Raw genomic sequence first — 15,702 nt, forward strand, 5'->3', positions numbered from 1 at the left:
ATGTTTTCAACTAGCCCTTTGTCCCAAATAATGCCAAAATTGGATTGATATACCAGCAAAGAGATTTCATTTTAATGAAAATTTCCGTAAAAGAAAAAGTGTTGTCCCAGATTAGCCTGTGTGGACTGCACATTCTAATCTGGGACGACACTTAACACATATGCACTTAGCCCTGTTTTATCAGAGCCAAGTTCATTTTTAGTTTTCATACTTATATGAACCGTGCTCTGTGAAAAGGGGGTTTAATGAACATGTGTAAAGTGTCGTCCCACGTTAGAATGTGCAGTCATTTAAATTTCATTTAAAGGAAATTTCTTCTAAGCGATCAACAATTCCAACTGGAAAGTGTTGTCCCTTATTAACAGCTGACTTGTAAACGATGGTATATCAACCCTTTTCAGTTTTGACTTTATTTTGGTCAAAGGGTTTTCCACTGTTATGGTATATTTTGTTTACAGAAAGTCTCTTCTAAGCAAATATCCAGTTTAGGTGGAAAGTGTCTCCCTGATTAGCCTGTGCTGACTACACTGGCTAATCTGGGACCACACTTTACAAACATGCATTAAACTCCTTTTTCACAGAGCAAGGCTCACATTTTTCTACATACAGGCGTGACCTCTTGTTGGGACGCCTGTTCTTCTTCGGACAGCAGCACCTGATGCATGGCCGGACCCTGTTTGACCGATGTGAAGGCATTGTGAACTCTAGTGAGCATGCATGGGCTCGCAGTGGCGCTTCACCTCTCATTGCTTCTACATACATGGTAGGGCAGTCTTTCAATATTGTTATACCCTCACCCCTCTCATTGCTTCTACATACATGGTAGGGCAGTCTTTCAATATTGTTATACCCTCACCCCTCTCATTGCTTCTACATACATGATAAGGCAGTCTTTCAATATTGTTATACCCTCACCCCTCTCATTGCTTCTACATACATGGTAGGGCAGGCTTTCAATATTGTTATACCCTCACCCCTCTCATTGCTTCTACATACATGGTAGGGCAGTCTTTCAATATTGTTATACCCTCACCCCTCTCATTGCTTCTACATACATGATAGGGCAGTCTTTCAATAGTGTTATACCCTCACCCCTCTCATTGCTTATACATACATGGTAGGGCAGTCTTTCAATATTGTTATACCCTCACCCCTCTCATTGCTTCTACATACATGGTAGGGCAGTCTTTCAATATTGTTATACCCTCACCCCTCTCATTGCTTCTACATACATGATAGGGCAGTCTTTCAATAGTGTTAAAGCCTCACCCCTTTCATTGCTTCTACATACATGGTAGGGCAGTCTTTCAATAGTGTTATACCCTTACCCCTCTCATTGCTTCTACATACATGATAAGGCAGTCTTTCAATATTGTTATACCCTCAACCCTCTCATTGCTTCTACATACATGGTAGGGCAGTCTTCCAATATTGTTATACCCTCACTCCTCTCATTGCTTCTACATACATGGTAGGGCAGTCTTTCAATATTGTTATACCCTCACCCCTCTCATTGCGTCTACATACATGATAAGGCAGTCTTCCAATATTGTTATACCCTCACCCTTCTCATCGCTTCTACATACATGGTAGGGCAGTCTTTCAATATTGTTATACCCTCACCCCTCTCATTGCTTCTACATACATGGTAGGGCAGTCTTTCAATATTGTTATACCCTCACCCCTCTCATTGCTTCTACATACATGATAGGGCAGTCTTTCAATAGTGTTAAAGCCTCACCCCTTTCATTGCTTCTACATACATGGTAGGGCAGTCTTTCAATATTGTTATACCCTTACCCCTCTCATTGCTTCTACATACATGATTAGGCAGTCTTCCAATATTGTTATACCCTCACCCTTCTCATTGCTTCTACATACATGATTAGGCAGTCTTCCAATATTGTTATACCCTCACCCCTCTCATTGCTTCTACATACATGATTAGGCAGTCTTTCAATATTGTTATACCCTCACCCCTCTCATTGCTTCTACATACATGATTAGGCAGTCTTCCAATATTGTTATACCCTCACCCTTCTCATTTCTTCTACATACATGATAAGGAAGTCTTCCAATATTGTTATACCATCACCCTTCTCATTGCTTCTACATACATGTAGGGCAGTCTTTCAATATCATTATACCCTACCCCTCTCATTGCTTCTCCATACATGTTAGGGCAGTCTTTCAATATTGTTCTACCCTCACCCCTCTCATTGCTTCTACATACATGGTAGGGCGGTCTTTCAATATTGTTATACCCTCACCCCTCTCATTGCTTCTACATACATGATAGGGCAGTCTTTCAATATTGTTATACCCTCACCCCTCTCATTGCTTCTACATACATGGTAGGGCAGTCTTTCAATATTGTTATACCCCCACCCCTCTCATTGCTTCTACATACATGATAGGGCAGTCTTTCAATATTGTTATACCCTCACCCCTCTCATTGCTTCTACATACATGATACGGCATTCATCCAATATTGTTATACCCTCACCCCTCTCATTGCTTCTACATACATGATAAGGCAGTCTTTCAATATTGTTAAAGCCTCACCCCTTTCATTGCTTCTTCATACATGGTAGGGCAGTCTTCCAATATTGTTATACCCTCACTCCTCTCATTGCTTCTACATACATGGTAGGGCAGTCTTTCAATATTGTTATACCCTCACCTCTCTCATTGCTTCTACATACATGATAAGGCAGTCTTCCAATATTGTTATACCCTCACCCTTCTCATCGCTTCTACATACATGGTAGGGCAGTCTTTCAATATTGTTATACCCTCACCCCTCTCATTGCTTCTACATACATGGTAGGGCAGTCTTTCAATATTGTTATACCCTCACCCCTCTCATTGCTTCTACATACATGATAGGGCAGTCTTTCAATAGTGTTAAAGCCTCACCCCTTTCATTGCTTCTACATACATGGTAGGGCAGTCTTTCAATATTGTTATACCCTTACCCCTCTCATTGCTTCTACATACATGATTAGGCAGTCTTCCAATATTGTTATACCCTCACCCTTCTCATTGCTTCTACATACATGATTAGGCAGTCTTCCAATATTGTTATACCCTCACCCCTCTCATTGCTTCTACATACATGATTAGGCAGTCTTTCAATATTGTTATACCCTCACCCCTCTCATTGCTTCTACATACATGATTAGGCAGTCTTCCAATATTGTTATACCCTCACCCTTCTCATTTCTTCTACATACATGATAAGGAAGTCTTCCAATATTGTTATACCTTCACCCTTCTCATTGCTTCTACATACATGTAGGGCAGTCTTTCAATATCATTATACCCTACCCCTCTCATTGCTTCTACATACATGTTAGGGCAGTCTTTCAATATTGTTATACCCTCACCCCTCTCATTGCTTCTACATACATGGTAGGGCGGTCTTTCAATATTGTTATACCCTCACCCCTCTCATTGCTTCTACATACATGATAGGGCAGTCTTTCAATATTGTTATACCCTCACCCCTCTCATTGCTTCTACATACATGGTAGGGCAGTCTTTCAATATTGTTATACCCTCACCCCTCTCATTGCTTCTACATACATGATAGGGCAGTCTTTCAATATTGGTATACCCTCACCCCTCTCATTGCTTCTACATACATGATACGGCATTCATCCAATATTGTTATACCCTCACCCCTCTCATTGCTTCTACATACATGATAAGGCAGTCTTTCAATATTGTTAAAGCCTCACCCCTTTCATTGCTTCTACATACATGGTAGGGCAGTCTTTCAATATTGTTATACCCTCACCCCTCTCATTGCTTCTACACACATGATTAGGCAGTCTTCCAATATTGTTATACCCTCACCCTTCTCATTGCTTCTACATACATGATTAGGCAGTCTTCCAATATTGTTATACCCTCACCCCTCTCATTGCTTCTACATACATGATTAGGCAGTCTTCCAATATTGTTATACCCTCACCCCTCTCATTGCTTCTACATACATGATTAGGCAGTCTTCCAATATTGTAATACCCTCACCCTTCTCATTTCTTCTACATACATGATAAGGAAGTCTTCCAATATTGTTATACCCTCACCCTTCTCATTGCTTCTACATACATGGTAGGGCAGTCTTTCAATATCATTATACCCTACCCCTCTCATTGCTTCTACATACATGGTAGGGCAGTCTTTCAATATTGTTTTACCCTCACCCCTCTCATTGCTTCTACATACATGAAAGGGCGGTCTTTCAATATTGTTATACCCTCACCCCTCTCATTGCTTCTACATACATGGAAGGGCGGTCTTTCAATATTGTTATACCCTCACCCCTCTCATTGCTTCTACATAACTGATAGGGCAGTCTTTCAATAGTGTTATACCCTCACCCCTCTCATTGCTTCTACATACATGATTAGGCAGTCTTCCAATATTGTTATACCCTCACCCTTCTCATTGCTTCTACATACATGATATGGAAGTCTTCCAATATTGTTATACCCTCACCCTTCTCATTGCTTCTACATACATGATAGGGCAGTCTTCCAATATTGTTATACCCTCACCCCTCTCATTGCTTCTACATACATGGTAGGGCAGTCTTTCAATATTGTTATACCCTCACCCCTCTCATTGCTTCTACATACATGATAAGGCAGTCTTTCAATATTGTTAAAGCCTCACCCCTTTCATTGCTTCTACATACATGGTAGGGCAGTCTTTCAATATTGTTATACCCTCACCCCTCTTATTGCTTCTACATACATGGTAGAGCAGTCTTCCAATATTGTTATACCCTCACCCCTCTCATTGCTTCTACATACATGGTAAGGCAGTCCTCCAATATTTTTATACCCTCACCCCTCTCATTTCTTCTACACACATGATACGGCATTCATCCAATATTGTTATACCCTCACCCCTCTCATTGCTTCTACATACATGATAAGGCAGTCTTTCAATAGTGTTATACCCTCACCCCTCTCATTGCTTCTACATACATGATAAGGCAGTCTTTCAATATTGTTATACCCTCACCCCTCTCATTGCTTCTACATACATGATAAGGCAGTCTTCCAATATTGTTATACCCTCACCCTTCTCATTGCTTCTACATACATGATAAGGCAGTCTTCCAATATTGTTATACCCTCACCCCTCTCATTGCTTCTACATACTTGATACGGCATTCATCCAATATTGTTATACCCTCACCCCTCTCATTGCTTCTACATACATGATAAGGCAGTCTTTCAATAGTTTTATACCCTCACCCCTCTCATTGCTTCTACATACATGATAAGGCAGACTTTCAATATTGTTATACCCTCACCCCTCTCTTTGCTTCTACATACATGATAAGGCAGTCTTCCAATATTGTTATACCCTCACCCTTCTCATTGCTTCTACATACATGGTAGGGCAATCTTTCAATATTATTATACCCTCACCCCTCTCATTTCTTCTACATACATGGTAGGGCAGTCTTCCAATATTGTTATACCCTCACCCTTCTCATTGCTTCTACATACATGATAGGGCAGTCTTCCAATATTGTTATACCCTCACCCCTCTCATTGCTTCTACATACATGATAGGGCAGTCTTTCAATATTGTTATACCCTCACCCCTCTCATTGCTTCTACATACATGGTAGGGCGGTCTTTCAATATTGTTATACCCTCACCCCTCTCATTGCTTCTACATACATGGTAGGGCAGTCTTCCAATATTGTTTTACCCTCACCCCTCTCATTGCTTCTACATACATGATAAGAAAGTCTTCCAATATTGTTATACCCTCACCCTTCTTATTGCTTCTACATACATGGTAGGGCAGTCTTTCAATATTGTTATACCCTCACCCCTCTCATTGCTTCTGTATACATGATAAGGCAGTCTTCCAATATTGTTATACCCACACCACTCTTATTGCTTCTGAATCCATGGTTAGGCAGTCTTCCAATATTCTTGTTATTCACCCAGTCTTCTAATATCCTTTCCCCCCTGCAACCAACTTTATGGAGTCACTCTGCCTGTTGCTTTGTCTCCCAGTCCAGTATCGCTCAGTGTACATGAAAATATAACAAAGTGTGGAACAAAATGTTTCCCACACCACTCTCATTGCTTCTGAATCCATGGTTAGGCAGTCTTCCAATATTCTTGTTATTCACCCAGTCTTCTAATATCCTTTCCCCCCTGCAACCAACTTTATGGAGTCACTCTGCCTGTTGCTTTGTCTCCCAGTCCAGTATCGCTCAGTCTACATGAAAATATAGGGAACAAAATGTTTCCCTATTTCTGAAGCAGTTTAATTCCAACTTCCTACATGTCGTCACCATTAAGTTTAGATGGAACGCTTCATGATTAACATATATGTAACTGACAGATTAACATTCATGTTTGTGACAAAGCTTTAGTTTACACGAACTTAAAATCAGGCAGAGGGATATAGAATTGGCGTTTTCCGTCCGTCTGTCTGACACAAAATTTTGAAATTTGGGGGGGAGGGGGGGATATCAATTCAATAAATTTGCTTGTTGATAATTAAAATGCTTGCTCTCATAATGTTATTAGTCCCCTACCGGTGAAACCGGAGGGGACTTATGGTTTGCGCTTTGTGTGTAAGTCCATCACACTTTTCTGGATCCTGCAATAACTTTGAAAGTTCTTCATATTTTTCCATGAAAATTAAAACATGGACTGATGGCAATATGGAGATTATGCACGTCATTTCATTTTTTTCCTTATAGACTAGAAATATTGCTGAAAATAGTGGATCCTGCAATAACTTAAAAAGTTCTTCATATTTTTTCATGAAACTTGAAACATGGATAGATGGCAATATGGATATTATGCATGTCATTTCATTTGTTCCTACATCAAAAATTTTGGTTTCTATGGCAACAAATAGACTATAAATATTGTTGAAAATGGTGGAGTTTCATCGGTAGGGGACTTACATTGCTTGGCAATAGTCTTGTTTTAATATGTTATTTTCATTATACTGTTGAATGTCATTCTCAAATGTTTTGCAAAAAATTGTAAGAGTTAAAAATGAAAACATGAAATTACCTTATAACAAAAGGGATAATCAAATATATGTCTGGGCTACATTTGCCAAGAAAAAGAAATATTAAGGTTGGTTAACATATTAATAACAAATCATTTCAGAGTGTAAATGACTCAGTAGATGCAGCATCACAAAGGACACTAGCTGAAAATGTGTTGAAGTCGGCCATTAAATCTCTGACACACCATTTTCCATGGTACTTCACTCCACACCATAAGGAACTGCATAAAGCTGTGGTTGCTATGGATACCATGAAGTTCAAGGTCACAGGTTTGAAGGCCGTTGCCAAGGAAGTCAGGGAAAAGGATCCCATCTGGAAAGAGTTTGGAGAGACTAATACAAAAATAATTGCTGTTGTGGGGAAAGTGCTGGATTTCATGGGCTATTGGGTGAGTTCTTGTCTTTGTTTGTTTACTAGATGTGCAAAAGTGTTTGCGAGAATATTGTTTGCATTAAAAAAAAATGGTATTCAAGTTTAAATTGTGTTTTGATTTATGTGTCTGTTTAAGATTTTGTGTTTAACATTCCACATGCCTCTAGCAACCCTTCCCTCCCTATCCAGAGTTTGATTGCATCTTAGCCCTTCTTGAAAAAGGGTATTTAATACGCATTACCGTAATATGCAGTGGTATGAGAGCCATATTGTTTCTGCATTAAATGCGCATTTTATTCACTTGAAAATGCAGAAATTTTTTTATGAAACTTTCTTTATATCATGACGTTTACATATTAATTTTCTAGGCTAATTTTGACAATCCTTTTAATATCATACCATGATTTATTTAACTTGTCCAGTCTTGCTAACTTACGAAATACCTTAACTTGTTTAATAAAATATGGAATGATATGACAATTGGATTTAGATCCTATGTTTTGTATTGAAGTGCCTTTGTGGCTTCATGTTTTTATTCACCAAACAAGTACCAGGTTAACATTGGATAGTGCAGCACTTCATAACTACTTTTTTGAGTTACATTGTGTAGGCATTGTAAAATTGCTATGCACTTTTTTCACAGTAACCTTTGGTTTATTTAGTTCTTCATGTATTATAATAAATGTTTGTGGCAATTTGTACCCTTTCCCACTCAGAGGCAAAGTGAAAATGGCTATAATTATGCAACCCGCATAAAACCGGAACAGCCTGCGAGTAAGTCTGTTCAGGTTTTATGCTTTTTGCTGGTCATTTGTACTTTTGGGTTTGAAGTGAAGCCTTTTAAACTTGAACCATATAGTAATATAATAGTAATCTTGAATATGATTTGATTTTCTAAGGGATTGCAAACGTTTAAAAAAGGGTTTCTGAGAAGTAAAGGGTTAACTTAATTTTTGGGTAAGTGCCTTTGGGTTTGAAATGAAAGCTTTAACTCTTGAATCTATTAAGAATGGTCTTTAATTAAGTAAGATTTTCTAAGGAACTTAACCATGTTGAAATGTGTAACGAAGGGTAAAGGGTTAAGTGCTTATTCCAGGGAAAAGTTCTCTACTACCCAGACATAGCTGGTGGTTGTGGTATAAGCGACTACGCGTTCCTTCTGTCTGTGTATGCTACGTTCCTGGACACTACCCCGCCCAGCGTAGCATCATGGCGATACCTGGGGACCAAAGTTCCCTGCTGGACTGCCCAAGATATCAGTGCTGCATTCCCTGACCAAGCTTCTGTAAGTGCTGAATTCCCTGACCAAGCTTCTGTAAGTGCTGCATTCCCTGACCAAGCTTCTGTAAGTGCTGCATTCCCTATCAAGCTCATGTAAGTTTTTAGTTCATCTATTTTTTGAAAAAAAATTATGAGCTATTGTCATCACCTTGTCTTCTGCGTTGGTGTCGGCGTCGGCTTCAGTTAAGTTTTGCGTTAAGTTCCACTTTTCTCATAAAGTATCAATGCTATTGCAATCAAACTTGGTACACTTACTTACTATCATGAGGGGACTGGGCAGGCAAAGTTAAATAACTCTGGCTTGCATTTTGACAGAGTTATGTGCCCTTTTTGTACTTAGAAAATTGAAAATTTTGGTTAAGGTTTGTGTTTAGGTCAATTTTATTCCTTAAGTATCAAAGCTATTGCTTTCATACTTGCAACACTTACTAACTATCATAAGGGGACTGTGCAGGCAAAGTTATGTAACTCTGACTGGCATTTTGACAGAATTATGTGCCTTTTTATACTTCGAAAATTGAAAATTTGGTTAAGTTTTCTGTTTAGGTTCACTTTTTTCCTAAAGTATCAAAGCTATTGCTTTCATACTTGCAACACTTACTTACTATCGTAAGGGGACTGTGCAGGCAAAGTTATGTTACTCTGACTGGCATTTTGACGGAATTTATGGCCCTTTTTACTTGAACATTTGGTTAAATTTTGGGTTTTGGTCCACTTTACCCCTAAAGTATCATAGATATTTGGAACACTCGCAAACTATCATAAGGGGACAGTAAAGGACAAGTTGCATAACTCTGGTTGTCATTTTTAAGGAATTATGGCTCTTTTTTGACTTAGTAACTTTGAATATATGGTTACATTTTGTGTTAAGATCCACTTTACTTCCAAAGTATCAAGGCTATTGCTTTTAAACTTCAAATACTTTCATGCTATCGTGAGGGTACTGTACGTGGAAAGTTGAATTTTACCTTGACCTTTGAATGACCTTGACTCTCAAGGTCAAATTATTAAATTTTGCTAAAATTGCCTAACTTCTTTATTTATCATTAGATTTGATTGATACTTTGACAAAACAACTCTTACCTGACATACCACAATAGACTCCACCTAAACCATTCCCCAAGCCACCCCCACCCCAATCCCCAATCCCCCCCGCCCCCGAATCCCCCCTCAATCCCCCCTCATTATTTTTTTTAAATTAAAGATCATCTAATAAATGACCACCACACCCTCACACTATACCCCCCACCCCAAAAAAATAATTTTTATGCCCCCCCCCTCCCCCCCCCCCCCTCAGTATGTCAGTCAGTCTGTCCGTCCGTCCGAAAAAAACTTTAACATTGGCCATAACTTTTTCACTTTTGAAGTTAGCAACTTGATATTTGGAATGCATGTGTATCTCATGGAGCTGCACATTTTGAGTGGTGAAAGGTCAAGGTAATCCTTCAAGGTCAAATGTCAAATTTATGGTGTCTGTCCATCCCAAAACTTTAACATTGGCCATAACTTTTTCAATATTGAAGATAGCAACTTGAAATTTGGCATGCATGTGTATCTCATGAAGCTGAACATTTTGAGTGGTGAAAGGTGAAGGTCAAGGTCATCCTTTAAGGTCAAATGTCAAATATAGGGCGTCTGTCCATCTGTAAACTTTAACATTGGCCATAACTTTTTTTATATTGAAGATAGCAACTTGATATTTGGCATGCATGTGTATCTCATGAAGCTGTACATTTTGAGTGGTGGAAGTTCAAGGTCAAGGTCATCCTTCAAGGTAAAAAAAAATCAAAGCTGCGTTCTCATGAAGCTGCACATTTTGAGTGGTGAAAGTTCAAGGTCAAGGGCATTCTTGAAGGTTAAGGTCCAAGGTCATCCTTCAAGGTCAAAGGTAAAAGAAATAAAATTCAAAGCGGAGTTATCATGAAGCTGCACATTTTGAGTGGTGGAAGTTCAAGGTCAAGGTCATCCTTCAAGGTCAAAGGTAAAAAAAAAAATCAAAGCGGCATGATCATGAAGCTGCACATTTTGATTGGTGGAAGTTCAAGGTCAAGGTCATCCTTCAAGGTAATAAATTATTATTATTTTTTTTAATCTAAGCGGCGTTCTTATGAAGCTGCACATTTTGAGTGGTGGAAGTTCAAGGTAAAGGTCATCCTTCAAGGTCAAGGTCATCCTTCAAGGTCAAAGGTATTTTTTTATTATTTCAAAGCGGCCTTCTCATGAAGCTGGACATTTTGAGTGGTCGAAGTTCAAGGTCAAGGTCATTGTTCAAGTTCAAGGTCATCCATCAAGGTCAAAGGTCAAACAAAATAATTTCAAAGCGGTGTTATCATGAAGCCGCACATTTTGAGTGATGGAAGTTCGAGGTCAAGGTCATCCTTCAAGGTCAAGGTCATCCTTCAAGGTCAAAGGTCAAAAAAAATAATTTCAAAGCGGCGTTCTCATAAAGCTGCACATTTTGAGTGGTGGAAGTTCAAGGTCAAGGTCATCCTTCAAGGTCAAAGGTAAAAAAAAAAAATAAATCGAAGTGGCGCAAAAGTGGACGAACAGGTACAATGTCAGTGTAAAGCTCTGCTAGACCTTTACGATTACCCAAGTGATATTTCAACATGATAGCATTCAAATAATGGAAAAATGGTCTACACTACAGCTATGGGTGTACTGCATTGAAAACTAAATGTTGCCAATAAATTATAGAAGTTTCTGTATTTTACAGTATTGACATAAATTAAAAAACATGTACACCCAAAAATCAATTGATATATATTTTTCTTTTTTTTTCTGGTTCATTCATAAAAAATTGAAGACTGACAAATATTTTCTTTTGCATTTGAAACATAGTCTTGTATGCATGTGATAGAATGTGATATTATTTGGAAGTCAGTAAGGTGTCTATTCAACTGTGTTCACATGTTTTTTCTACTGCAGCGGGAACTCCTCTTAGTTCTTCTTGAGAGCCGCGGTGTTCTGCTATGTCTGCCCAAAGACCAATGGACCACGGAGATCGAGGCCACCCACGCCTATGTTGTGAACAAACATCTGCCACGCTTGCCTTGTGTAGACCTGGTAGGCATCCCATGGGAAAGCAAAAGTTGACCATAGACATGTCAAAGTTTACCTATTGAGCTAGGCATGAGTCATAATGATTGGGGACATATTAAATTGACCATGGATGAGTCATATTGACCGTAGACATGATTAAATTGACCATGGCTGAGTCATAATGACCGCGAACATGATTAAATTGACAACAGCTGAGTCATAATGACCGAAGACATGATTAAATATACCAAGAATGACACGGCTGAGTCTAAATTTATAGGCAAATAAGGAATTGAACCTTGCTGTGGGAAAACAGGAACTAAAGCATGTACTAAAAATGTTGTCCCAGATAAGCATGTGCTGTCTGCAAAGGCTAATCTGGGAGGACACTTTCATTTTATACTGTATTTTTTATTTAAAAGAAGTCTCTTTTAAAAAGAAAATCCAGTTTAAATGGAAGATGTCTTCCACAAATGTGGTATTTATTAGTTATTTATATATTAAGTAATAAATTCTAGCTCTGTGCAAAGGGAGTTTAATGAATGTGCGTAAAGTGTTGTCCCAGATTAGCCTGTGTATACTGCACATGCTAATCTAGGACAAAATTGATTGACATGTATTAAGCACAGTTTTCACTGAACATTTCTTTCCTTGTTGTTACAGGAGACATTTTGGCAAGAAGCAGTACCTGTGGGTGATTACGAGGTGGAGAGATATTTCACCTTTATGCCTGGTGTAGCCAATGCTTTCTTCCCCAGCGTCATAAGGTTACTGCAATTAAGTTTCATTTTGGATAAATGGGGTTTAATGCATGTGCATCAAGGGTCATCACAAATAAGCCTGTGTCCCATAAGTACTCACCTTTGTACATGTTCTGGTAATTGAGTTCAATAATGATTATTTGTTTGCTATACATATTTTTTTTTAAATTAAATTATTAAAGGTATTATATCACTGGTTGGCACATGGTTTCCGCTGTCAATGATGATGCATTCAGTAAGAAAATATGTTAAAGCGCCCAAGCCCTGCACTGGTAAACTGTGAACAGATTCTTGCTTTTATATATGGGGACTTGTTAAAAATGAATATGAACATGAAATTTCAGCTGTACCCGGGAGAGAAACTTTATTATGGGGTCCTTTATTTATTGCAAGAAATTGATTTTATTTATTGCAAGGAATTGATTGACCACAGTTTGACACATAAACAATGTATCACAAGACACAACACATCAATTTGCTATAAACTCACACACTTTTGTAAAACTAGGGTTAAAGCCTTGGAATTTAAACAGGATGTTTGGAGGTCCAAAGCTCTTACTTAGCCATTAAATATTTACTTAGATTATTTGCACTATGTACACCACACTAAACACATAAAATATAAAACATCATGGATTAACACTTCACTGCTAAGAAGCAAAGTGAAAATGGCTATATGCTTATGCAACCAGCATACATGCAGTATATGCTTATGCAACCAGCATACATGCAGTATATGCTTATGCAACCAGCATACATGCAGTATATGCTTATGCAACCAGCATACATGCAGTATATGCTTATGCAACCAGCATACATGCAGTATATGCTTATGCAACCAGCATACATGCAGTATATGCTTATGCAACCAGCATACATGCAGTATATGCTTATGCAACCAGCATACATGCAGTATATGCTTATGCAACCAGCATACATGCAGTATATGCTTATGCAACCAGCATACATGCAGTATATGCTTATGCAACCAGCATACATGCAGTATATGCTTATGCAACCAGCATACATGCAGTATATGCTTATGCAACCAGCATACATGCAGAACAGCCTGCGAGTAAAATGCATTCTGTTCAGTTTTCATGTTGTTGGCTTCTCATCAGTACAGGGCTGGAAATGAAGCCTGGAAATGAAACTTGACTTTAGTAAGAAATGTTTTGATTGAATTTTATTAGCTCGGCTGTTTTCGGAGAAAACCCGAGGTATTGTCATAGCCAGCTTGTCGTCCGGCATCTGCTGTCCGCCTTCCGCCATCCATGTTGTGCTAAAACCTTTACATTGGCTCCAAAATCAAAGTGCTTCCACCTACAACTTTGAAACTTCAAATGTAGCTGCATCTTGACGATTTCTTCATGCCACACCCATTTTTGGGTCACAAAATCAGAGGTCAAGGTCACTGTTACCTCTAATATCAAACTTCTGACAAGCTTTCATTTATTCAAAACTGCACCATCAGCCAAGCGTTGGCACCCGCTTTGCGGTGCTCTTGTTTTCTAAGGGACAACAAATGCGTCAAAGTGCATAACTGAGTGAAAAAGAAATCAAACATTAAAAGAGATTGTGCAGAGCTCCAAACCAAGCCAAGAACAAATTATTTTACATAATGTACAAAACAGACAAAATCAGGGATTATAAATTAAGTTAGGTTCTCTTTGTCAAACTGTTTCAATGACTGGTTCCCTTTTAGAGACTGCCTACAGCTTGGTCATGTGCTTATTCTGATGACTGGTTCTCTTTTAGAGACTGCCTACATCTTGGTCATGTGCTTATTCTGATGACTGGTTTTCTTTTAGAGACTTTCTACAGCTTGGTCATCTGCTTATTCTGATGACTGGTTCCCTTTCAGAGACTGCCTGCAGCTTGGGGATGTGCGGTTACTATGGAAACAGGGCGTGGTTATCCAAAAGGGCCCTATCATGATCCTGCTTGAGATGCTTAACAACCTTGAAAGTGAGTGGCCCAAGTGCTGCACACTGTGTGCAATAGGAAATTGAAAATATTTGGTTTCTTTTTAGTTTACCAAAACTGTGTTGCATGGCTAGGTACTACTTTCCTAAAAATCAGCTTCAGGTGCGGAAATGATGTCTAAATATTATATTTTTTCAGTGCCCTAATACAGTTGTTGCAACTGTAAAGAGAGATGATCATGATTTTGGAAAAAAATAATAATGCCAAAACAAATGTCATACTTTAAATAAAAGATGTATTTATTTTATTAAAACAAGTAAAATACCAAACATAACTTCGAAAAATCTTAAGAATATTGGGTCTTTTCCTGACAATCATCAATGAAAATAACGCTTTTTGTTGATAAATGTTTGAAGAAAGTGTTTATTACTTAAATTGCATAAACAAAATGCTTGCTATTTTGAACGGCCCTGTGTTCAAATCCTGGGGAAGGAAATCTTTTTAGTAAACCATTTTTTATGCCCCCCTTCGAAGAAGAGGGGGTTTATTGTTTTGCACATGTCGGTCGGTCCAACCACCAAATGGTTTTCGGATGATAACTCAAGAACGCTTAGGCCTAGGATCATGAAACTTCATAGGTACATTGATCATGACTGGCAGATGACCCCTTTTGATTTTCAGGTCACTAGGTCAAAGGTCAATGTCACAGTGTCTGGAAAGAGTGAAATGGTTTCAGGATGATAGCTCAAAAATGCTTATGCCTAGGATCATGAAATTCATTGGAACATTGATCATGACTGGCAGATGACCCCTATAGATTTTCAGGTCACTAGGTCAAAGGTCAAGGTCACAGTGACTCGAAATAGTAAAATGGTTTCAGGATGATAACTCAAGAATGCTTACGCCTAGGATCATGAAACTTCATAGGTACATTGATAATGACTGGCAGATGACCCCTATTGATTTTCAGGTCACTAGGTCAAAGGTCATGGTCACAACGACTCGAAACAGTAAAATGGTTTCCGGATGATAACTCAAGAATGCTTACGCCTAGGATCATGAAACTTCATAGGTACATTGATCATGACTGGCAGATGACCCCTATTTATTTTACAGGTCACTAGGTCAAAGGTCAAAATCACAGTGACTCGAAACAGTAAAATGGTTTCCAGATGATAACTCAAGAATAATTAGGCCTAGGATCATGAAACTTTATAGGTACATTGATCATGACTGGCAGATGAC

General features: G+C 38.6%; 2 protein-coding genes across 2 annotated transcripts in view; both read left to right on the forward strand.

Annotated features, from left to right (window-relative positions):
- LOC127836643 (uncharacterized) overlaps positions 1-15,702 on the forward strand; it is a 318,189-nt gene that overhangs the window by 37,912 nt on the left and 264,575 nt on the right. The window lies entirely within an intron of this gene.
- The window catches only part of LOC127835872 (uncharacterized), a 385,246-nt gene that overhangs the window by 20,649 nt on the left and 348,895 nt on the right, over positions 1-15,702 (forward strand). The window contains exons 12-17 of the mRNA XM_052362297.1: positions 610-763; positions 7,176-7,463; positions 8,544-8,732; positions 11,657-11,794; positions 12,434-12,537; positions 14,396-14,499. Coding sequence (XP_052218257.1) covers positions 610-763; positions 7,176-7,463; positions 8,544-8,732; positions 11,657-11,794; positions 12,434-12,537; positions 14,396-14,499 — 977 coding nt within the window. The remainder of the gene's footprint in view (positions 1-609; positions 764-7,175; positions 7,464-8,543; positions 8,733-11,656; positions 11,795-12,433; positions 12,538-14,395; positions 14,500-15,702) is intronic.

This window comes from Dreissena polymorpha, chromosome 6, assembly GCF_020536995.1.
Source record: "Dreissena polymorpha isolate Duluth1 chromosome 6, UMN_Dpol_1.0, whole genome shotgun sequence".
NCBI lineage: Eukaryota > Metazoa > Mollusca > Bivalvia > Myida > Dreissenidae > Dreissena > Dreissena polymorpha.